At 39.7% G+C, this 26003-nt stretch overlaps 1 protein-coding gene across 8 annotated transcripts in view; it reads right to left on the reverse strand.

Moving 5' to 3' along the window:
* The window catches only part of RHOT1 (ras homolog family member T1), a 64939-nt gene extending 39739 nt beyond the window's left edge, over positions 1 to 25200 (reverse strand). For 4 of the 8 annotated variants that reach the window (XM_055322535.1, XM_055322542.1, XM_055322556.1 and 1 more), the window contains exons 1-6: positions 24962 to 25199; positions 6695 to 6753; positions 4644 to 4725; positions 1934 to 1977; positions 1377 to 1430; positions 1167 to 1219 (exon numbers count right to left, since the gene is read on the reverse strand). In XM_055322535.1, coding sequence (XP_055178510.1) covers positions 1167 to 1219; positions 1377 to 1430; positions 1934 to 1977; positions 4644 to 4725; positions 6695 to 6753; positions 24962 to 25037 — 368 coding nt within the window. In that variant the 5' untranslated portion in view covers positions 25038 to 25199. Of the gene's footprint in view, positions 1 to 1166; positions 1220 to 1376; positions 1431 to 1933; positions 1978 to 4643; positions 4726 to 6694; positions 6754 to 24961 lie in introns of all 8 variants that reach the window. The other 4 variants (XM_055322517.1, XM_055322567.1, XM_055322525.1 and 1 more) reach the window with 3 other exon arrangements.
* Between the last annotated feature and the right edge of the window lie 803 nt (positions 25201 to 26003).

Below are 26003 nucleotides of genomic sequence, written 5' to 3' on the forward strand. Positions count from 1 at the left end.
TGTGTGTGTGTCTCTCATGAATAAATAAATAAAATCTTTAAAAAAAAAGAGAGAGAAATCTAAAAAATTAAATAAAGGACGAAATGTGTACAATACACAGTTATTAATGTGACTTCCCTAATGTTTAAAAATGCCTCATAAATAACACATGTTCCATTAAATAATATTGCAAGAAATATTTTTAGTTTACATTTTGACTTAAAACTTGAAACGTTTATATCCAGAACTATCACCCTGCTCAGAAAAATATAGAAGATGTGTTCTCTTACTTCTTCCCATCACATATATACCTTCCAAAGAATTTCAAAGAAATTTCCCTCTCTGCATTCCTAAATAAAGATCTCTAGTGATCTCTAGAGAACTTATAAAGCATGTACACGTGTGTTATTTCACTGCCTTCTCAAAATTACCACATGCAGCCAAGACAGGCATTAGTGTCTTCTCCACTACAGACGAGGAAGTAAGGCTCAGTCAAGTCAAATGGGTAAGTCAGATCTCAAAGAGCACTTGTTTTCCTCCCAGTCCCATGACATCATACACACCACCTTGTGAGCAATCAGTGACAAGGTGAAGCCGTTCCTCACCCAAGTAGCATTTCCACAGAGAAGGTACAACCTATACAAGTGAAGAGGAATTCTAAAGTGGAAACTTTTTTTTTTTTTTTTTTTTTAATTTATGATAGTCACACACAGATAGAGAGAGAGAGGCAGAGACACAGGCAGAGGGAGAAGCAGGCTCCATGCACCGGGAGCCCGACGTGGGATTCGATCCCGGGTCTTCCAGGATCGCGCCCTGGGCCAAAGGCAGGCGCCAAACCGCTGCGCCACCCAGGGATCCCTAAAGTGGAAACTTCTTAAGCAGTGGTTTGAGAAAGAGAAATAATATAATTACCAAAATAGTTAATGTCTGAAGTTGTAAATCATTATAGTACCAGAACTCTATTTTATGCTTTGCTCCCAAATATATGTGCTGCCTCAAATAATTCCTCCTGAAATCAGTGTGTGTGTATAAATAGAGAAATATCTATAGGTAAAGTAAATGTGGTAAAATGTTAACTAGTGTATTTAAGTGAAGGGTTTACAGGTATTCATTGTACTATTTCTTGCAACTTTTCTCTAAGTTTGAAATTTTTCATTATACAAAGTTCAGGAGGAAAAAAAAAATACCTGCTGTCTTTGTCCGTTCTTTCGTTTATGAGAGGAATCCATCGACTTGTTACCTAAAAAGAAAATTAGTAAGAGCTAAGCCACAATGAGGATCTTCTCTGAAAAATACTCTGCCCTGGGACTGCTAAAATTCTAAACTGAGGATCAATTTTAAAAGAGCCCCCATTGAAATTTAACTAAATATAGTAAAAAAAAGTCACACGTCCATACCTTATCAATAGAATGTTTGTTGTTAACTGCATAAACTATGCAGATGACATTAGCCTACAAGAAAAAAATAAGAAATTAATGTTTTTTGGGGTTTTTTTTAAGATTTTATTTTTTTACTCATGAGAAACAGAGACAATGAGGTAGAGACACAGACAGAGGGAGAGGCTCCATGCAGGATGCCCAACATGGGACTCGATCCCCGGTCTCCAGGATCATGCCCTCGGCTGAAGATGGCGCTAAACCGCTGAGCCACCCAGGCTGCCCTAATGGTATTTTTAAACAAAACAAATGTAAACATTAGCATTTAACTGCCAACTAGTTAATATATTTGGGCCAAAGAAAAAATAAAATTTGAAACCTAAAAAAACCCCCAAACTTTGCATGCCTCAAAGAGGAAAAAGTTCCTAAGGATTTATTGCAGAAATACATACTCAAAGTCAGCAGTAACAACAAAGAATTGAAAAGACCTAAGTCAGAGAATGAAAAAGGTAGTCTCACAAAATCATCACAATTTTCCCACAAAAAAAAAAACCCAACAGCTATTTTCTTTAACTCACCTGTGATATCTCTTGATGAAGCTGTTCATCACTCTGTTCTGCTTCTACAAATGACAAAGTCAAAAAAAGTCCATTATTTTAAAAATTTTCATAAAAACTAATGGCCAAGCTAACTTCTACATGGCATACATCCAACATCCCTCATCTCTTATGTCATTTATATAGTGTAGTGCCAGATGAGGTGGCAAAGACAAGGGCAAGCCAGCAAAAAGAAAGAGCTGGACTATGATAAGGAAGCTGGCTGGCCCTGGAAGACAAGGATAACTCAGGCACAGAAGAGCAGAAGGCATTGTGTGATAAATCTAGGCCAGCATCTGATCCAAAATTGAGAAGGGTCAGGCCAAAGGGATCAGAAACCTAAGCTAGAGGACTAGGTGCTGCAGTCAGAAGCCCAGACAAAGAGTCCATACACACAGGGTCAGAAGGCCAGGTGAGAATCTGGACAATACAAGCTAAGAGCTTGTATCTTGAGAGAGCAAGCCCCAGAAGCAAAACCAAAGCATGATAGTGAAGAGTCAAGAATTCCCTTGCTAGCGCTTATCTCTGGCTGGAATGGGTCTCAAATGGTGGATGTGCATATAACCCTACAGTGCAGGAGATATGCATGATCACAGCTATGATGAAAAAGCATACAAATGAATGGAATGGCATAGTCTTGATTTTGGCTAAGGTCATGATCTCAGGGTCAGGAGATCAAGCCCTGCATCAGGCTCTGCACTCAGTGGAGAGTCTGCTTGAGATTCTCTCCCTTTCCCTCTGCCTCTCCAGCTTGTGCCTGCACTCTCTCTAATAAATAAATAAAAACCTTTTTTTTTTAAAAAAAAAAAAAGCATACAGATGAAGAGGAAAGCAATAACTGACATTAATTTGGATTACCTTATGTTAAATATTTTCCCCAAAAAATGCCTGTTATTTCTGACATACAATAATACCATAAATGAATGCAATAGAATTTTAATTTATGCTAAATAACTGGCCATATCTTAAATATCTTTTCATATGTTGAGTAATCAATGGGTTATGGCTCCAATTCCAATGCTGAAAAAGAGTAATTCTGTAAATGAAGCAGGTTATAAGGCTAACTGCAGCAGAGAGCATCCAACCCCCTCAGCTTTGGGTATAGTGCAATCTAGTAGCCAGACATGCAAGCCACGTATGTCATTTTTAATGTTCTATTAGTCACATTAAAAAAAAACTAACAGGATGGGGTGCCTGGGTGGCTCAAGCATCTGACCCTTGATTTCGGCTCAGGTCATGATCTCAGGGTTGTGAGACTGAGCCCCATGTTGGGTTCCAAACCTGGGCATAGAGCCTGCTTAAGACCATCTCTCCACCTCTCCCTCTGCCCCTCCTCCTTTAAAAAAATTAAAAAGGAACAGGTAAAAGTACATTTTTATTTTACCTAAGATATCAAAAATATTAAAATTTCAACATGTACTCAATGAAAGAATTATTGAGATTTACATTCTTTTTCTCACACCAAGTCTTCTAATTCCACCTGCATTTTATACTTACAGCACATTTCAATTTAGACTAGCCTAGTTTTAAGCATTTTAAGCATTCAATAGTCATAATGTATTGGACTGGGCAGTCCTACAGTCCTAGGTAGGAATTTCACTTTTAGAACATGTGGAATACCAACTTAGGAAAACAAAGTATTGCCAATATAGTTATTCCTTTCTTACAGATTTTATTTTCTAGAGCAGTTGTAAATGCACAGCAAAACTGAGTAGAAAGTACAGAGATTTCCCATATAATTCCTGCCCCACATAGCCTCCCGCATTATGAACATCCCTCATCAGAGTGGTACATCTGTTACAACTGACTCCCAACATGAGGCTCGAACTCACAACCCCAAGATCAAGAGTTGCATGCTTCACTGAGCCAGCCAGACATTCCTTTAAAAAAAAAAAAAAAAAAGAAGTCCCAGAACAAAGCAAAATACTTTAATGATTAAAAAGTCAGTACTAGTGGGTAGAAAAATTTTAAATTATTAAAAACAATACAAATGTGCTTCTGTTACATATAATGTAAGCAAGCTTACAACTGTTTTAACTATTACTTGGGTAGGAGACAAAGGCTGATAAATTAAAAAACAAATTTAGAACTCAACAAATTCTCAAATTCAGAACTCTTTCTGCATCATCAGAGCATTCCTGAATGCCTGGTAACAAAATTAATCCAAAACTTATCTCTGCAAATATGCCAAGTCAAGGAGGGTAGTGATTTATCTACTACTTGTCTTTTTTTTTTTTAAGATTTTATTTATTTATTCATGAGAGACATACAGAGAGAGAGAGAGAGAGAGGCAGAGACAAAGGCAGAGGAAGAAGCAGGCTCCATGCAGGGAGCCTGACGTGGGACTCAATCGTGGGACTCCAGGATCCCACCCTGGGCTGCAGGCAGCACTAAACAGCTATGCCACTGGGGCTGCCCTACTACTTGTTTTTTATCATCTCTCTTTCCTTTTCATTATTATGGAACCCAACTTAGTAAATATGGGACTGAGAACTGCAAGATGGAGGCTTTATAGGGTTATGGGGTAGGGGTTGGCAGGGAGATATAAATGAAACAAGAATAGTAAATGATTATTTACTGCCAAAGAAAAAAACACCTATCCTAGAATATTTTTTAAAGCTCAGTATATATACCTTTCTTGAGGACTATTAAATTAATCCTGCAGCTTCACCCACAAGAGAATATTCATTACCTGAGTAATCTACGATGTGTGTTGGAACTCTCTCAGGGGTGACATCAGCTGGAATGGTAATTTCTTCTGCCCGGGGAGGAACCTTCATTTGCAAACAAATATAGAAAAAAAAAAAAAAACTTTGGATATTATGAATCAAACTTGTTAACAGATCATGTAAATTTGTCTATATATATTAGCCCCTTCCACCCATACCTGTCCTTACAAGATTTATTACACTTTTGCCAATGCTTATTTTTGTGCTTGAACCCATGAGCCTGAGATCAAGACCTGAGCTGAGCTCAAGAGTTGAAAGCTCAACCGACTGAACCACGCAGGTGTCCTAATAAACACTTCTTTTAAAAAAGCATGCACAAAAAAAATAAATAAAAATTAAAAATTAAAAAAAATAAAAAAGCATGCACATTTCTACCTGTGTGGGCATAGGATATATTAAGAATACCTCAGATCTAACACAGCCTACCATAATATTTAAATTAATTGGTATTTCAAATATTTTATTTTTAAACTGCTGTTTTCATTCTATTTTGTTGAATGCTAAAGATATTCTACAAATGACGAATGAAGTTAATCCAAAGCAATCTTCAAATAAAACAATAAATTATCATAGTGAAGGGGAATATAAGGGAAGGGAGAAGAAATGTGTGGGAGATATCAGAAAGGGACACGGAACATAAAGACTTCTAACTCTGGGAAATGAACTAGGGGTGGTGGAAGGGGAGGAGGGCGGGGGGTGGGGGTGAATGGGTGACGGGCACGGAGGGGGACACTTGACGGGATGAGCACTGGGTGTTATTCTGTATGTTGGTAAATTGAACACCAATAAAAATTAATTTATAATAAAAAAAAAACAAAACAATAAATTATCAAAATTATTATCTTCTAGAAGATAACTGATTGGCTACATAAGTCTTGCTTAATGACTGCATTTTCTAGAAAGAGTATATGATTTTTTTTAGCTAATTAAAAACCTCTTATCCACACCCAAGAAGTCTATGCTAAAATGACAAATCTAAACTCAAACTATCACAGAAAACTTTTAAGTATTATACTCCAAGTGATCACATGATGATACACTTCATTTCCCAAATTAAGTAATTACTTAAGAGGAAAAAAAAGCAAAAGAAACAATGAATGGTTCATGTGGCACTTGTAATTGTTGAAAACACTACCATATATCAAATTCCTGTCTGCACAATGAAATTATACAGATACCCTAACTAAACAAGAGTAAAGACAGGGGAAATGCAAACTGTGAGGCTATAATACCAGTTTTATGAACAGGATAAAGAGAAACAACGTCCATCCCATTTGCACCCATCCTGTTCCCCAAACAAAATTCTAACTTTACATAGGGCCTTAGCCAATGGTCCCTCATTTTGAACACAAATAGATTGCCAGTAATCATAAAACCACCTTACTTTTGGTGTTACTCTACTATTATGAAGCTTATCTCATTTGAGACACATTATAATCATTTGAGGTAGACAGAGGTGGGGTGAATTAGTTTCTTCATTTATAAAATGTAAAATGATGCAAAAATTAAAGGTTCTCAAATATGTGAGTTAAAATCCTAGAGGTTCTGAAGTCTCAAAGACTGGGGAGTGTCAGATGGAAGGCAGGTGGGCAGCCAGCCAAACATTTCATCTTTATTTCAACTAAAGGAATATTCACCTGTTTTATGTTTTGGGCTTATGAATAACATATTATTTTTAAGAAAGGATTAATAGCTTACATGATCTCTAATATCCCTTCCAGCTCCCATTTTACAAATGAGATAACTAAGGCACAGAGATGACAAATGTCCTAGCTAAGATCAAAAGGAGGAAGAGCAAACAATTAGGTAAACTCAGATCTAGTTTGATTCTAGCTCCTGCAGTACATTGCAGGGATGTTTTGTATAAACTAGTATGAGCTCTTTTAAAGTCACAACTGTCAGAAAGGAAACACATGCCAATTAAAAAAAAAAAAAGCAGAATTTATTTCACTTTAGGCTCATTTTTGATAAATTTAAAAGACTTTAGATACAGAAAAGAAATAAAAATATTTACCTCTTCTGGGAATTCTTCACTGACCAGAGACATAATCAGTGATGTCTTCCCAACTCTAGCTGTGAAAACAAACATCATTATTTTAATAATAAAATGTTTGGGTACTACGTAAGCTCAAATTCAGCAACAACACAGCAGAGTCTGTCACCCATTAGCCAAAATCAGAGGCATCCAAATCACCAAGTTTTAGCACAATGCTTAAAGTATATCCTTTTCTGCTTAAATCTCCTTGTTTAAAACAAAACAAAACAAAAATTACCAAAATAAATAAAAGTAAAAATCTTCCCCCAAATTCCTCTTTACCAGTTTAATACATGTAGTCTCCCAGATTTTTTTACTTATATTAACATATTATAATAATTCACCACATAGTTCAATAATAGAATCCTGGTATTCATATTACTTTACAATCTTCCATTATCATTTAATTATATCCTTGGGCAGTATTCCATGTCCGTATGTAAAAATCTCCTGGGAAGGGTAAAGGGACAGTTATTATGTAATGGACACAAACCTTTTATTGGGGATGATGAAAGAGTTTTAGATAGAAAAAGTGCTGTTGATTACACAACACTGTGAATGTATTTAATGTCCCTTAACCATACTCTTAAAAATGGTTAACATGTCAAATCATATGTCTTATATATTTTATCACAATTTAAAAAATAGCAAAGAGAAATCCATTTCTTTTTTAAATGACTGAAAGAAAACAGTGACTAAAAACACAAGTCAGTCTCTGGAAAAACAACAAATGGCTGGAAAAAAGAGTACTGGTCAAAACAACTTAGAGGGTATGCTGCAAACAAGTATAATGCCACTAGTAAAAGGACAGAGTGGATGGTTTGACAGGTATCTCCTGGTTCCAGTTTTTTTTTTAAAGATTTTATTTAATTATTCATGAAAGACACAGAGAGAGGCAGAGACAGACTGAGGGAGAAGCAGGCTTCCTGCAGGACTCGATCTCGGGACCCTGAGATCATGACCTGATTCTGGCTCCAGTTTCTGGGGATCTTTTCAGCTTATTTTCAAGTAGCTGACTATAAGATAACATTTCCCTGAATTCTGACCATGTCAGTGAATCAGAGCCCATCATCACAGAACTGCTGGACTCTGGTTATCAATGTCAGCTTATCCAGCTCCCTGCAAAAATTTTCAGATGGAGAACCTGGGATCCAGAAACAGTGATTTTCTCAAGATCTCACTAAAGATTAGCTGCAGATTTAAGATGAAAACCCATCTTCTGACTAAGCCAGTGTTCTCTTTCTTATGACACACTTTAAGAAAATATTGTTAAAACAATAATACAGAGAGGGAATGATGGCCCCTATGGTCAGCAAACACTACATACACAAATACTATATAAATTAATTAAATATTCAATGATTCACTAGTGACTAATCCAGGAGCTCTAGGTCCAGTTTTTTGGGTTTTTTTTTTTTAACTCACTGTGAGAAAGTATCAGACTTACAGAAAAATTGCAAAACTAATACAAAGAAGTCATCTCTATTCTTTAACCAAAATCCTCAAATGTTAACATTATACCATATTTGCATTATCATTCCTTTCCTCTCCCTCCCCCGACTCCATGTATTTTTAAACCATTTAAGAGTAACTTATAGACATGATGCCCCTTTACCCTTAAGCGCCTTGTATGTATTTCCTAAAAACAAGATCATTCTCTTCTATAACCATGGTGTAGTGTCAAGATCAGGAAATTAACACAATGCTATTATCTACTGTTGACCTGACTTCACATCTCATCATTTGTCCCATTACCATCTTTCATAGAAAAGAAAAATCTTTCTCGCCAGGATCAAATATTGCATTTGGTCATCACATCTCTTTAGTCTCTAGTCTGGAAGAATTCCTTAGTGGTTTTTATCTTTCACAGCTTCAACATTTTTAAAAAAAAATACAAGTCATTTAATTTGTAGACTCTCTCTCAATTGGGTTTGTATGATATCACCTCATGATTAATTTCAGGTTTTGCACTCTGAGAGGAATGCCCCAGAAATGATACTGTATCCCTCAGTGTATCACAACTGAAGGGAGATGATGTCAATTTGTCCCATTATTGGTGAAGTTAACTATCATCAGCTGGAAGGTGGTGTCTGCAAGTTATTCTCTTTCCCTTTGTAATTAGTAAGTATCTTGTGAGAAGGTAAGTTCAGACCATGCAAACACTGTTTCTCACCAAACCTTTGCCTCCCGGTTTTCGCAGTCATTCATGATTTCTGTCTTGTGTTGCTATAGTTGGTTGCTAGATGGTGATGATGATATTTCTATTTCTATCACTCCTTCTACATTATTTTGCATTCCACTTTAAGGAAAAACTCATTTCTGATTCATATCAACATGGTCTCATGGATTCCTACATTATTCTACATGTTAAATCCATTATTATCATTACTTGGAAGCTCAAATTGTTCCATTTTACTTGAAAAATGACATTTATGCAGGTAAAAATCAGCATTACTTATATGATCCCATTTTATAAATACATATGTATTCAACTGCGAAAAAAAATAAACAGAAGGATCTATACACCAACAGCAGTCATCTCTGAAGCAAATGTAACTGTAACTTTATTTATGCTTTTGTACTTTTGCATATTTCCCCAATTTTCTACAACAAATATATACAATTTTTGCTACTGGAAAATGTTAACAAGTATTTTTTTTAAGATTTTATTTATTCATCATAGATATATATAGAGAGAGGCAGAGACACAGGCAGAGGGAGAAGCAGGCTCCATGCTGGGAGCCCAACGTGGACTCGATCCCTGGTATCCAGGATTGCGCCCTGGGCCAAAGGCAGGTGCTAATCCGCTGAGCCACCCAGGGATCCCAACAAGTATTATTTTAAAAGTCACGTTTTGGTAGTAAAAATTGGTATATTCTAAATTTACAGATGGCAAGGGTATCTGGGTAGCTCAGCTGGATAAGTGTCCAACTCCTGATCTCAGCTCAGGTCTTAATTTCACAGTTGTAAATTCAAGCCCCACACTGGGTTCCACAATGGGCATGGAGCTTACTTAAAAAAAAAAAAATTTTTACAGGTGACAACTAAAATTTACCTAAAGGTTGACATGTTAAATGCATTCTTTCATCCCTTCAACAAATATTTCTTGAGCACTTCTATATACCACACACTATTCCATGTGCTGATCAAGGCACTTGGTCTTCCCTATTTTTACATTCAGAGAGATTATATTCCAACAGATTTATGAGGTTTTCACCAATAAAGAACACTCTACACATCAGGACAAAAAGGAAAAATTCAAAAACTGGCCATCCTTGATTTACCCTTTCTCTGTAAATGAGCATTCAAGCTCTGCCAAATTTTCCTTTGAAAAATTTTTTTTTAAAGATTTTATTTACTTATTCATGAGAGACACAAAAAGAGAGAGGCAGAGACATAGTTAGAGGGAGAAGCAGGCCCCATGCAGGAAGGCCAAGGTGGGATTCGATCCCCAGACCGTGGGATCATGTCCTGATCCGGGGGCAGACACTCAATCACGGAGCCACCCAGATGTCCCTTCCTTTGAAATTTTTAATATTCATTCCTTCCTCTATGTTCCCACCTTTCTGTAATTATGGTACTTTTTTAAAAAATATTTTATTTATTTATTTGAAATAGAGAGAGAGACTCCCCCAGAGTACAAGCAAGGGGAGCAGCAGAGAGAGAAAGAGAGAGAGAGAGAGAGAGAGAGAGAGAGAGAGAGAAGCAGACTCCCTGCTGAGCAGGGAGTCAGATGCAGGGCTGGATCCCAGGACCTGAGCCAAAGACAGACGCTAAACTGACTGAGCCACCCAGGCACAGTAATTACTTTTACTGAAACACTTCCCACTCCCAACTTTCTACCCCCTCCTCTAATCTCTCCTCTTATTAAAATCCATCAGCAATACAAATGTCAGCCCATCTCTCTAAGACATCTTTTCATTTTCTAACTCATCTGATCAAAAGCCTTGACTCTCAATTACCTACCACATCAAGGTGAAACATTCTGCTGGCCTTTGAAAACCATGCATAATTTGACCCCACCTCACTACCTAATCTCATTTCCCACTACACCCACATACACAATTTGCTCAAATAAGGCAGTTCTGCTCTGCCTTAAGCACAAACAAGCTATGATGGATCTTGCCTCCTCACATAGTTTTCTTCACCTGAAACATCATTCATTCTCTCTCCTCTGCTTTTCCAAATGTTAACCATCTCTCAAGGACAGCTCAAAATCTACCTCATCCCTATGGATAGCCCAGGGCTACTGCAGCTCCCCCCCCTCCTTCTTTGAACTACTTCTGTGCCACATAACTTACATCAAACTATTATGAATATAAGGTGCATACTTAACATGTATGCGTCTACATTAACATAATAAATATTTAATAAACTGAATCTTCTAATTTTATGAGTGGGAAAAAGACCTCTAATACATCAGACAGACTGAATTGCTTTCACCTTTCCCATGCACACACACTGCCACTTAGGAAATTAAGTTCCACCTCATAGTGTTTCTGGAACTATCCCATTCAAAGCTTTTCTTAACAGCATCTGAAAAGCTGTGAACAGTAGGTAACTTCTAAGGGGGAAAATAAATTCTAAAATTACTCGTTCAATTTGTCTTTAATAGAAAATAATTAATGCTGGAATTTCCAATAATATTAAAGGAGGGTGTGATATAATAAAGAATCCATCTGGTCTTCATCCCCACTCAGTTCCTAGCACAGAGTTTAAAAATCCCTTGGAATTAGAGTGCATGGGTGGCTCAGTTGGGTAAGTTTCTGCCTTCAGCTGAGATCATATCCTAGGATGGACCCCTGCATCAGGCCCCCTGCTCAGTAGGGAGCCTGCTTCTCCCTCTCCTTCAGCCTTTGCTTGTGAGCACTCTCTCAAATGAATAAAATCTTAAAAAAAAAAAAAATCCCTCAGAAGTTCCTGTGTGATAGGAGTGTCTTTTGTTATAGTCTCTTTCAATCATACTTGAGTTTATCCTAATGAGATGACCTATTAGGGAGAAGGGAGGGCCTAGATAGCTTCAGGATGGGGACTGGTTGCTAGAAAAACTAACCATGTTATTGGCAGATTGGAATTTTCAGCCCCCACCTCAAAACTTAGTGGCTGGCAGGCAGAAGGCCACAGCAAGCACACAGATTGAGTTCAATCATATGGTTAATGATTTAATCAATCGGGCCTACATAATGAAGCTCCACAGCAAAACTCTGGACATCAAAACTCAGGGGAGCTTCCTGGCTGATGAACATAATGATGAACCAGGAATGTGGCACTCCTGACTCCAAGGCTCAGGACCCTTCAAGACTTTGCCCTAAGTACCTCTTAATCTGGTTGTTCATTTGTGTATCCGTTAAGTATAGCACTTTCCTGAGTTCTGTGAATTGTTTTAGCAAATTATCAAACCTAAGGGGGTGGTGGGAAGCCCCAAACTTGTAGTTAGCCAGGAGGAAGTATGGATAGTCTGGGACCCCATTTGCAGTTGGTGTGTAAAGTAAGGGCAATCTTGTTGGGGACTTTGCACTTTAACTTGAAGGATCTGATGCTAACTAAGGGTTGTTAGTGTCAAAACTGAACTGAACTGTAGAACACCCAGTGTCAGAAAACTGTCAGAATGAAGAGGGCACAACAGTTTTGTATTTATAAAAAGTAGTGATGGGGTGCCTGGGTGGATTGGTCGGTTAAGGTGTCTGTCTATGGCTCAGGTCATCTGGGATGGAGCCCTGCGTTGGGCTCCCTGCTCAGCAGGGAGCCTGCTTTTCCCTCTCCATAGCTTGTGCTCTATCTCTGCCTCTCTCAAATAAATAAACAAAATCTTTAAAAAAAAAAAAAAAAAAAGTAATGATGGCTCAAAAAACTGAGAAACATTGTAACTGACCTTCTATCCAAGAGTATAAGTTCCATTGTGGCATATTTGCCCATGCCTAGACCAACATAGAGAAAACACTAGAAGAGCACACAGAGAGTATTAACGTATGCTTTTACATGACTCATCTTTCTTGTGTAGACTCCTACTATTAATTCATTTGCTAAGTGTTTACCTGATTGTCTTCCAAGCACAAAGTTTTATCTTACATACTCTGTGGGGATAATATGGAAAATGTATTAAACAAAATAGATAAAATTGCTACAAAAGAAGTATGGCTTAAGTGCTATGCTCAATCACTCTTGCAAAAAAGGGAAAGGGGGCAAGGAAGGATGGGAAAAGAAGGGGACATTTACTTTTCCCAGAAGTCTCTAAACATAGCAGAAAATTGAAAAGTTCATAAAAGCAGCTTATAGTTTGGTTTCAAGGAAGAAAAACTGAATAATCAGTTAAGACAAGCAAACTCTTAAGAGTACTGTGCATATGTAACACCTAGGGAAACATGTAGCATACTACCAATGGTCTCCTAAAGGACTTCCTACCCCTCCTTGATGAAAACTTTACTTTTCCTGCCAGCTACTGATTGTCTCTGGAAAATAAGGAATAAGAATTTCATTATCACCCACAGGAAATTCCACAAGGGCAGAGAATGTGTCTTTCTTGCTCACTATTGAATCTTAGTTCCTAGCAAATACTCTTGGTAAATGCAGCTTATGGTTTAGTGGTTAAGAGTATACATTTGAAATTTAGGAAAGTGGTTGGTTACTTTTGAGGGAAAGAAAAGGAAATGATTACCATTCAACTGATAGTAATGTTTTCTTTATTAACCTAGGTGATGGGTATTTGTTATATTACTCTTTATAGCTTTGATATAAATATTTCCCAAAAAGCGGAGGGCATAATACAGGCTTTGGCTTTGGAATAAGCCAAGACTAAGATTGGACTGAAATCTTTTTTTTTTTTTTTTAGATTTTATTTGTTTACTCATGAGAGAAAGAGAGAGAAACAGAGACATAGGCAGAGGGAGAAGCAGGCTCCATGCAGAGCCCGATGTGGGACTCCATCCCAGGGCTCCAGGATCACGCCCTGGGCTGAAGGCAGACACTCAACCACTGAGCCACCCAGGGATCCCTGGACTGAAATCTTTTTTTTTTTTTTTTTTTAAAGGAGAGCTGAAATTTTTTTTAATTTTTATTTATTTATGATAGTCACAGAGAGAGAGAGGCAGAGACACAGGCAGAGGGAGAAGCAGACTCCATGCACCGGGAGCCTGATGTGGGATTCGATCCCGGGTCTCCAGGATCGCGCCCTGGGCCAAAGGCAGGCGCCAAACCGCTGCGCCACCCAGGGATCCCTCTGGACTGAAATCTTAATCCCAGTGCTTACTAGCTGTGTTTCCTCAGGCAAGTCATGAAGTCTCAGTTTATTCATCTACAGAATGCTGAACAGCTGCAGCTAAATTAAATCAGTAAGAGGATTAATTAGGATGGCAGATACATAATGCCTAGCACAATACCTGGCAAACATTAAGTACACGAGAATGGTAGTTGTCGTGATGATGATGCTCACAGTTTAAATTAGTTGATAGAGGGCAGCCCTGATGGCACAGCGGTTTAGTGCCGCCTGCAGCCCACGGCGTGATCCTGGAGACCCTGGATCGAGTCCCACATCAGGCTCTCTGCGTGGAGTCTGCCTCTCTCTGTGTGTGTGTCTATGAATAAATAAATAAAATCTTTAAAAAAAAAAAAAGGAGTTGATTGAGCACTAAAATGGGCCAGAAAATTTGGATTTGGGAATCAGCTTTCTAATTAGCAGTATAATCTTGAGTTGTCACTGACTCCCTGGGCCTCAATTTTTCTCATCAGTTAAAAAAAAAAAAAAAAAAGGACTAGATGTTATCAATGCTTATATTCTCTGATTAAAGCACACTATCATGTAGTACACCTAAAAGATAGGCCTGTAACAGATGAAAAGGTGCATACTACATGTAATGTACAGTAACGTCCCTTACAGCACCCTAGCAATGGTAGACAGATCCCCAAACTGTATGTGTTAACTATTTTAACTGTGTATGGGAAAGTGACTTGTCAGGAACATTCATCTATCTATAAGAACAAAATGGGTCTCACCATGGCAATATGGGGTCCAGAAATTTCTAGAACTTGTGGGCTTATAGTGAGCATTTCATAACTTTTTTCCTTAAATAATTCCTTCCATCATGGCCTTATTTAAGGTCCCAGAAATCCGAAAGGTAGCTAGCTCAAGGTAGTATTCATATCGAAATTCACAGTCCACTCTAATTCCACCTGATTATGCAAAATGGAGGCAAAATAGTTATTTTAAAATGAATCAAGCCACTGTCCTCTTAGTTCAGCATCAGAAAACCTAGAACTTGGACCTCCTGCCCATTTTTTACTCTTGGCAACTGAGGCTGCAGCAGATCAAGAAAAATGCATTTGGGAAAGAGCCCAAATAAAGTTCCTTGCAAAGAGTGGTGTCTGATTAAAGACAACACAAAGCAGAGCTACCTATGGGTCACCTGACAGGAGGATGCCTCTGCTGTGAAGTCCAACCAAGTCCACTAGGACTTGTATAGGCTTTTCCTAAACATTATTTTATTTTTTTTAAAGATTTTTATTATTTATTTGTTCATGAGAGACACACACACAGAGAGAGGCAGAGACACAGGCAGAAGGAGAAGCAGGCTCCATGCAGGGAGCCTGACATGGGACTCGATCCCGGGTCTCCAGGATCACACCCTGGGCCAAAGGCAGGCACTAAACCGCTGAGCCATCTGGGCTGCCCTATACATTATTTTAGTAAGCAGTAAAACCCCCAGGTGCTTGGGCGGCTCAGTGGTTAAGCGTATGCCTTCAGCTCAGGGTGTGATTCTGGAATCCTGAAATCCTGGGATTGAGTCCCACATTGGGCTCCCTGCATGGAGCCTGCTTCTCCCTCTTCCTGTGTCTCTGCCTCTCTCTCTCTCTCTCTCTCTCTGCGTCTCTCATGAATAAATAAATAAAATCTTAAAAAAAAAAAAAAGAAGTACAAAAGTCAACTCTAAAAAAAAAAAAAAATTAGACTCCCAGGTGCTTAAAACAATAAACCTTTGAGAAGATCCAAAGCTTGTACAAGTCCTGTGACCTTTGAACTTCTGGGTCTTTCTCACCCAACTAGACATGTCTTTTTTTCCCTAGTGTCTCCAAAATTCCACAACTACCACCAGCAGATATGTTCCCAGAAACTGTTTCACTTCTGCAGAATTCTCCTGGATGTCTTACACATCTCTACATTCTTATCCTTGACCAACAATGTTAAGAATGGGAAAAATGAATCAGATGCTCAATAACTCAAATGCTCCTGGTACCCAAAAGGAAAACAAGTCTCACTCTTGCTTGGTCCTGGAGAAATTTGCCTGCCTTAATACCCTTAAGACCTTGATTTGTCTCATAACCCCTTTTTAGAATTACCTTTTTAAAATTTTTCTTGTATCCCACCACTCCAAAGCCCTCACCAGTTTCAGAAGAAACCTACCTTTTAGTTCACAACTTGAAACATACAAAAATGATCAAAATTAAGTCAAACACCAACATTAAAAGACTTATTCGTTTCGAGCAGCCCGGGTGGCTCAGCAGGTTAGCACCACCTTCGGCCCAGGGCGTGATCCTGGAGACCTGGGATTGAGTCCCGCATTGGGCTCCCTGCATGGAGCCTGCTTCTCCCTCTGCCTGTGTCTCTCATGAATAAATAAATAAAATCTTAAAAAAAGAAAGAAAGAAAGAAAGAAAAGAAAGAAAGAAAGAAAGAAAGAAAGAAAGAAAGAAAGAAAGAAAGAAGAAAGAAAGAAAGTAAGTTAAGACTTACTGCTCCTTAATCACAACCACTCAGGCCTTCAACAGGTAGGTGTTCCATGTTACCACTAAAGTCCCCTCCCTCACCATAACCCTTAAACGTCATCCATTCTTCCTTATCTCTCTGCTTAAAACTCATGGGGAAAAAAAAAAACAACCTCATGAGAACACCCCTTTACTGGCCATTGTCCCTTTCTGCTTTTTCCATGGACCCATGGACCCTCTACTACGTTCCCAGTGATATTGGGACCAACATTCTGAGGAAATCAGATTTCTTCACAACTCAGCTCAACATGGCAGTTCTGGCCACCGCTGCAGCAGCAGGCTCCTGTCAAAGCACAAACTTGCCACTAAATCTATTCCAACAGGTTAGGCCTCGGGGACCCAGAAGGAAACCCCTTAGCAGGAGAAAGGGCACTGAAAGCACCGCAACAATTTAAGAGTTTTACTTACGCTTGATCATACAAGACAGACAGTGATACCAAAAAGTGGGAAGCATTCAATTTAAATTTTATGTATGGATACTACCACTTACAGTGTGGCACTTCTATTTATTTATTCACTCATATTCTGCCTCAGCTGTTATAGAAGCTGAGGTGGCTTAGTACTCACTGCAATAAAAACAATTCCATCTAGTTTTTGAAGTAATCAGTATAGTAGACTTTTTAAAAATCAAAGAAAATGAACCTCTTCCGTGCAAAATTCCAAGAGTGATTTTGTCTTTTTTTTAAGATTTTATTTATTTACTCATGAGAAAGACACAGAGAGAGAAGCAGGCTCCATGCAGGGAGCCCCACGTGGGACTCGATCCCGGGACTCCAGGATCACACCCTAGGCTGAAGGCGGACGCTTAACCGCTGAGCCACCCAGGCGTTCCTGATTTTGTCTTTTAAAAAAAGTTCAGGGGTGCCTTGGTGGCTCAGTCAGTTAAGCATTTGCCTCTGGCTCAGGTCATGATCCGGGGAGAGCCCCACATCACCCCAAGAAAAGCTCCCACTCGATGGGGAGTCTGCTTCTGCCTCTCCTTCTGCTCCTCCCCCTACCCAGTCTATTGGTGCTCTCTCTCAAATAAGTGGATAAAGTCTTAAAAAAAAAAAAAAAGGTCAAAATCAGACCAAGAGAGACAGATTATACAGTTAACTTGGGAAAGAATGAGTACATTTTCATTGGTATCATTTTGGGTTTCCTTTTGGAAGAATAGTAAGATGATAGTTACTTTAATAAAAGATTAGACAAAGGTGATTTAGTTAAGAAATGCTTCAGTGAATCTAAACTAGAGCTTTTGCTTCCCTTAAGGCCTACTCACCTAACCCTGAGTGAGACTATCAAAATAGGGAAGCAGCAGGCTTAAAATTACAATAGGTCACTAATTTTAGCCTTTTGAGAAATGAGTACCTTAAAAACAAAACATTTTAAAATATTAAATTTAAAAACTATTTAAATAAGCCTACAATCCAAAAGGCCCCTCGACAATGGCAGGCAGGAATATATTTTTAACTCTCCAAAAAATAATTTCCATAAAGGAACAAACTTCCCTAATTACTGTACCAATTAAATTTTATATTTAATACAAAATACAATATATAATATTACATAATTTTATAACAAATAAGTATAAATGAATTTAATAAAATATAATATGTAAAAATACAAGTAAGTACTTAAAAATAAAATATATAAAAATACTTAAAATATTAATATGGAGGACAAAACATTATTGTTAGACAGTCATCTAATGGTCTCTGCTTCCTCTATTTTGCCTGAGAAACCCTGAAGTGATGTATAAAAACAAAAGGCACGGTCACAATTATTCCCAAAGAGAGAAAGCTTTCTGATCAGTTCAACACAACATGCCACAATGCTGAGACTCCATGCTTCTAAGTAGGTCATTCATGGGAAACATAATTCATCACTATAGAACAAATTATCTAGATTTATCCAGGCTAAAAATTTCTTTGTCTTTTCATCACATCTCTTGAACATCTAGTTCTAAATGACAGCAAATTCCTAATATTCATGAAGTGGCAATAACATTTTCTGGTTCCAATTACCATCCTACCAGCCATATTGGCTATTTTTCTTGACAACAAACACCCTGTGCTTCAAGTAGTAAAGGGATCTACTCATTTTTATCTGCTTCTTCTTACGAAGACTTGTTGGCTCTTACTAAATTATGTAATTATACAGGGATGAGGAGGATGACTGTGTTCATTTTTAACTGGGAAGCTTTAGCACCTGGGGCAACAGCTGAGTACTGTTCTAAAGGGAAATTTCAGTGACCATATGCAGACTATTTGGACTGCAGAAGAACAAATGTTATGGTCTATCCCTCTCCTTTGAACTAGATCAACAGTAGTGCCCAACTGGTGCCAGAGGAACAAAAAGACAGATCTTAATATATACATGAGAATGACAGAGAATAGACCTTATATGAACAGAAGAGACTAGACTATGCTTGAACACAGACTATCACACCTGACTACAGCCTATCACCCAAAGTACTAAACACAGTATAATTGAAACTGGAGCAGTTTAATCTTCAAATATCATTTAACAAAGACCAGAATGGAAAGCAATATGGCTTAAAGGGATTGTAGAAAGCTTTTTTCTTAACATAAATGCTAGCTTATTACTGAAGTTTCTTTGATTCTTATACCTATCTTATGCCTGAAGAGTCTTTTCCCCAATCCTACTAAAATGACCTCTGGTGTTTCAAGGAGAAGCTGACCTCTTTTGGCAAGGAATGTAGTAACTGTTGGCAGCCAAGACATGGAACAGACATGGCACTGTCATTAAAAGTCACTGGTCTGTTTTACTGTCAGAACACAGGAATCTCCAAGGCAAAATAAAGCTAAGGACCTGGAGCAGGAGACTGGAGGAATGTTGCCTTCAAATGCTAATAACCACACAGCAGACTGGATTTAAGAAAGGACAATGGTCAAATGTTTATGACTAAAACATAAATGTTTATGTTTAGTTTGGAAAACAAAGAAAGGCTAAATAAATGGAACTTGAACTCATTCATTCTTTCAAAAACTATGGATGACCTGCCCCCTCCACCCCCAGTGGCTCAGTGGGTTAAGCATCTCACTCTGGATTTCGTCTCAAGTCAAGATCTCAGGGTTTTGAGATCAAGCCCCAGGTCCAGCTCTGTGCTGAGCATGGAGACTGCTTGTGATTCTCTCTCTCCTTCTCCCTCTGCACCCCTCCCCCCAGCTAGCTTGCATACTCTCTCTCTAAAAAAACCAAAAACAACAGATGATCTTTGAACAATGCAGAGGATAGAGGCATCAACCTACTCCCCATACCCCCAGCAGTCCAAAATCCCCTGGTAACTTCTGACTCCCCAATAACATTACTGCTAATAATTATTCTTGACCTTACTAGTAACACAAGCAGTCTATTAACACATATTTTGTATGTTATATATATATTCTACAATAAAGTAAGCTGAAGAAAAGACGTTATTAAGAAAAATCATAAGGAAAATACATTTACAGTACAGTAAAATATCCCCATATAAATGGACCCACATAGTTCAGACCCATGTTGCTCAAAGCTCAACTGTATTTGAGCACCTACTTTGTGCCAGGCCTACTCCAGGCACTGGGGATATAACAATGAACAAGATAAATCCTCTGCCCTCATGAAGCTTACTTTCTAGCCCAAAAAACAAGTGAACAAATACACATGGAAGAATTGCCTGAGTCAGGGCCTTCTTGTTGAGAAAGCAGTAGAGAACAGGATAAGAGCGAAGCAGGGACCAGATTCTAATAGACTTCACAGATCTGCATTAAAAAGTTTGGACTTTATCCTAAATGAAAAGAGAAATCATGAAAGAATTTCAAAAATGGGTAACAGGATCTGAGATATTTTTTAAAGATGACTCTACCTGCTACTTAGAGAATAGACAAAATTAGAAGCAGGAAGACCAGTTAAGGAGAGATATTACAAAAGCCTAGGCCAGAGCCAATCAAAGCCTGAACTAGTTTGGCTTAAATGAGTTTCAGTGATAAACTAATCAGGGACGCCTGGGTGGCTGGGCAGTTGGGTGTCTGCCTTTGGCTCAGGGCGTGATCCTGGGGTCCCAGGATGGAGTCCCGCATCGGGCTCCCAGCATGGAGCCTGCTTCTCCCTCTGCCTGTGTCTCTGCCTCTCTCTTTCTGTGTCTCTCATGAATAAATAAATAAAATATATTTTTTTAATGAAAAACTAAACAGACATATTGAGTAAGAACGACCAGATTCATTTAAAAAGAGGTTGGGCGGCCCCGGGGGGCTCAGCGGTTTAGCACTGCCTTCAGCCCAGGGTGTGATCCTGGAGACCAGGCTCCCTGCATGGAGCCTGCTTCTCCCTTTACCTGTGCCTGTGCCTTTCTCTCTTTGTCTCTCATGAATAAATAAATAAAATCTTTTAAAAAATAATAAAAAGAGGTTAGCAGTTCCACTTTCTTAATGATTTTGACCAGTAAAGACAAACATATCTCAACTTAAAAACAAGACATCACTAAAACTAAATCTTGTGTACTATTAACGATGGCTACATGATTTAGATAAAAGGCCAGTAAGGTTCATGCTAATTTTATTGTAACAAGGACATTTGTTAAGCATAGTAATGCAAATCTACTTAAATATAAATTCTGGCCAAAGAATCTGACCATGAAAAACAATACCCTGAAGAACTAAGTTTTATGTGGCTGCATTCTGAATGATCTAAAAAAATTTGTTCCATTTAAAGAATGGCAACTGACTTTTACGTGGCCTGAATGGTCCTCATTATGTTCAATATTATTAAGGAGCAGATGATACTTAAAACACTTTGGCTTTCTCTGCAAATAAATACTTTAAAATTTATAGACAATCTAACTTCTTCAATCTCAGAACTAAATAGACAATGAGCAACTGGTTAGCATTTAAGCCGGGATGGATCAGAATCCAGATTCTGGATGGGCCAAGAAAAGATCCATTCCACCTCCAGAGTACAGTATAGGTTTAGCCAACAGAATGTTGAAACCATTCACAACTATTTGGGAGCTTCAGTGAATGAAGCTGCTGCTCTGTGGTTCAGGGCCAGACACTAACAGCAGTAAAATGTACTGAAGTGATAGAGAAGGAACAGACTTTACAACAATACCAGAGATGAGGGCAGCCTGGGTGGCTTAGCGGTTTAGCATCACCTTCAGTTCAGGGCCTGATCCTGGGGACCTGGGATGGAGTCCCACATCAGGCTCCCTGCATGGGGCCTGCTTCTCTCTCTGCCTGTGTCTCTGCCTTTCTCTCTCTCTCTTTCTGTGTATATCATGAATAAATAAATAAAATCTTTTATAAAATATAATATACTAAATATAGGCTAAATGAAGTCTCATGAATAAATAAATAAAAATATTTTAAAAAAATACCAAAAAAAAAAAAAATACCAAAGATGATGCTTTTTTTCCCCCATTCCCCTTAACCGTCTTAAAATGACAACTAAATTACCACCACTTTTACCTAAAAAAGTGGTTTACCTAATAAATCCATGTGTTAGGCCAGTTATTTATTTATTTATTTTTTAAAGATTTTATTTATTTATTCATGAGAGAGACACAGAGAGAGAGCGAGGCAGAGACACAGGCAGAGGGAGAAGCAGGCTCCATACAGAAGCCTGACGTGGGATTCGATCCCGGGACTCCAGGATCATGCCCTGGACCGAAGGCAGGCGCTAAACCGCTGGGCCACCCAGGGATCCCTATTTTTTTATTTATTAAAATAGGTTTGGTCACATTTATGTTTACCCAGCATTTAAAGTGGTAAAGCTAGGGACGCCTGGGTGGGTCAGTTGATTAAGCTTCTGCCTTCCATTTAGGTCGTGATCCCAGAGTCCTGGGACCAAGACCCACAAGGCTCTCTGCTCAGCAGGGAGCCTGCTTCTCGTCTTAGCAGGAAGCCTGCTTCTCTTCTTCCTCTGCCTGCTGTTCCCCCTACTTGTCTGCCGCACTCCCTCTGTCAAATAAATAAATAAAATCTTAAAAAAAAAAAAGTAAAATGGTACACTTAGGTTAACAGCTGTCAAATATTTACACTAAATCTCAAAAAATAATGCTATGAACATTTCCCCTCCAAAATACCTGCTTTTAATTTAACAAATTAAAATTACTTATTTTGGGACACCTGGGTGGCTCAGTGGTTGAGCACCTGCCTTCAGCTCAGGGCATGATCCCAGGGTCCTAGGATCCAGTACCACATCCGACTACCCATAGGAAGCCTGCTTCTCCTTCTGCCTGTGTCACTGCCCCTCTCCTTCTGTCTCTCATAAATAGATAGATAAAATCTTTAAAAAATAATAAAATAAAATTACATATTTCACATTAAGTATAATTCTAATATTTCTAAATGTGAAAAAAAATGATATATATGGTAACTGGCCTAAAACTTTTGGTACAAACCTTTTCAAGAAAACTGTTTTCCTTAAAAATTAAGGTTTTTTCTTATGTCAGGTTCTCCCTGTGATCAAAAAACTCATACGTGCACACCTTTCTCATCCCTATTTGTTTTCATATCTGCAGAAAATGACTTTCAATTTTTCTAACAAATTTTGGGTTATTTTATGTACTTCTAAGTAACACTGCTAACATTTTAATTTAAATGCCCTAAGGCTGACAACGTATCTTACATATGTATAGCATTTCTATTTAGATGTTTTACAGACTAATTATATGTAATTGCTTCCTATATTCAAAACCAAAACAGGAATTTTGCTTCTAGAAAATTAGTATTACAATTACTGTACTATAAAACTATTTTATGACACAGTTAAGGATCAGCTTTTTTTTTATTTTTTTAAAGATACTTATTTATTTATTTATTTATTTATTTATTTATTTATTTATTTGAGACACAGAGAGGCAGAGACACAGGCAGAGGGAGAAGCAGGCTTGGGATCCCTGGGTGGCGCAGCGGTTTAGCGCCTGCCTTTGGCCCAGGGCGCGATCCTGGAGACCCGGGATCGAATCCCACGTCAGGCTCCCGGTGCATGGAGCCTGCTTCTGTCTCTGCCTCTCTCTCTCTCTCTGACTATCATAAAAAAATTTAAAAAAGGATGTAGCTCCTTAAAAAAATAAAAAAAAAAAGAAGCAGGCTCCATGCAGGGAGCCCGACATGGGACTCCATCCCAGGACCCCAGGATCATGCCCTGGGCTGAAGGCGGCACTAAACCGCTGAGCCACCCGGGCTGCCCAGGATCAGCTTTTTAAATGGCTATCTACTCACTTTCTCTACATGATTCCAGATGCATAAGCTATGAATTATATGTTAAATAACACCTTCTTGAATTTTGCCAAGGGAATCCATGCAAAATACAGATTAAGATATTGTTGTAAATAAAGCCTAAAATTCACAACTGCAAACAAAAGGTAAACTGTGTCAGGGCAGGCTTGCTTCCAAATTCTGATGCTAAAGACTTCTCCAAAGAGCGGATGAACAGAGATTTCAACGAATATCAAAGAACACTACAGAAGAGGGTAAAAATGTGTTAGCTTTTCTCGTTGAGAGTGCATCACAGTGACCTGAAGGGGCTAGTCTAGGATGCAACGGGGTTTGAAACAGAATGCTTCGAAACATCAATGGCAGAGCATTAACTGATGTACAAACAATTCAGTCCTCCCAGCCCACTTTCTTATTTTAGTCCTACCAAATGAGTCATGTAACTAGTCAAATGATATCAAGAAGTCCCTGTGATAACAGGTCGGTGATCAGAAGGCATTTCTCCTTCATTATATCTTCAAAGGGTGAAATCTAAGAATTTCTAGGGGGTCTTAGATGCACGTGTCTGTCTGGATGTCCTGTGTGCCTGTTATTTATAAATTAATTACCAAGTGGCTATGGAATACATAATGTGGGGTGTGGAGGGGATTAGGCCTTTTGGTTGACAATAATTCTTTCAACTAAAGGACCCTCCCCAGATGGTTATTCATTCATCGAGCACCTGTATTAACTTGTCTAACTTGAAGTTGAAAATAAATTTTTGAGGAAATACCGAGTCTACCAGCAGTTATTCCAATGAAAAGCTAAGTATCGCCCAAAAACGCTCCATACCTTGAAATCAGTGTCTAGAGAGCACTGCGAGCACCAAAGGGGGGGGGGGAAGGGCAGCAGAACCCTGACCTTGCCGCAAGTCGAACAATCCTGCACCCCTCCCCCTAGCTTCCCCAGGCGCCGGTCCACGCCATCCCAATTGGTCAATCGGCCTGTTCCAAGCACCTGCCAGGCGGTGACAAGGGAATCTCCACGCAAGACAAGAGGGTCTGAAAAGGAAGCGGCCTCGGAAACGCTTTGAGGCCCAGAAAGGAAGGATTCCGGGCGGAAAAGGAAGAGAGGACCTGCGGAGGGCTGAGGCCGGCGGCCAGAGGCTCACGCGGACGACCGAGGGGCAGGGCCCGGGAGGGGCGGGGGGCGCAGGTGAGAGAGAGGCTGAGGCCCGCCTGCGGCTGGCGGGGGCGGAGAGGCGCGGGCAGGCCCGGGAAGCACGGGCTGCGGCGGCCCCGGCGCGCGGACTCACGTTCTCCCACCAGCAGGATCCGCACGTCTTTCTTCATGTCTGCGGCTCGCAGGGGCCGGGCTGGGCCAGCACGCATGGAGCGGACACCTCTCGCCGGGAGCGCCCACCCCACGGCGCCGCTCTCCCGGCGCTGCAGGCACCGCCTGCTAGCCTCCCCCGCCGCCGCGCCGCCCCTTCGGCTGCTTCCCCGCTCGGGAGCCGGGACAGCTCCAGCTCCGCCTCCTCCGGCTCCGCGGGCGCGGCGGCGGCGGCGGCGGCGGCGGCGGCGGCGGCGGGGCCGACGGGGCGCCGCGAGGGACAAGCGCGTTCGGAACGCGAACGCTCCCCGGGCTCGAGCGGCGCCCCCCGCGTCTGGCTAGCCGCCGCGCAGGGCCTGGACGCCTCCACCGCGCTTCTCCGGGATGCGCCTGGGCAGGCTGCGACTTGGAGGGGCAGATCCGCTAGTCTGACCCCGTTCATTTTGCAGAATTGGGGCAGGCGAGGGTACTTATCCAAGGTCACAGAGCTAGGGGTTGGCGGTGACTCAGGACGGGAATATTCGTAGCGGACTATAATTTCCAGGAGCCAGTCTACCTGGTTTCCAGTAGCATCCATACCTTACTGGACATAGCCCTCGGAAAATGCTTGACTGTTGAAAGGGTCCCTGGCTGCCAGGATACAGCCTTTTCCACTACCCAGAGCCACCATCAGCTGCTTTTGGCCGGTGATGCTTACAAAAAGCAGTTCAAAATAATGACATTCAAAAACAAAAACAACAAAAAAATCAAAATAATGACATTCAAAAAATAATAATAGTGACATTCTTTTTAACATTGTCCTTGTAAACAGATTCATTTCTTTGTAGCCAACGAAATGACTTTGCTCTAAGCCAAACTTAGTTTCTAAGCCAAATTAAGTCACTTTCTGCGGTTTTCTTTGAGCCAGGTCTTCTGATACTTATCTTTAGTTAAGCTTGCCGAGCCTAGTGCTGGACACATGGGTGACACTCGATAGTGAACTATTAGTGATTTTCCTAATATTGCCTTATTTCCTCCTGGCCCTC

This window comes from Nyctereutes procyonoides, unplaced genomic scaffold (assembly GCF_905146905.1).
Source record: "Nyctereutes procyonoides isolate TBG_1078 unplaced genomic scaffold, NYPRO_anot_genome, whole genome shotgun sequence".
In the NCBI taxonomy this organism is placed as follows: Eukaryota; Metazoa; Chordata; class Mammalia; order Carnivora; family Canidae; genus Nyctereutes; species Nyctereutes procyonoides.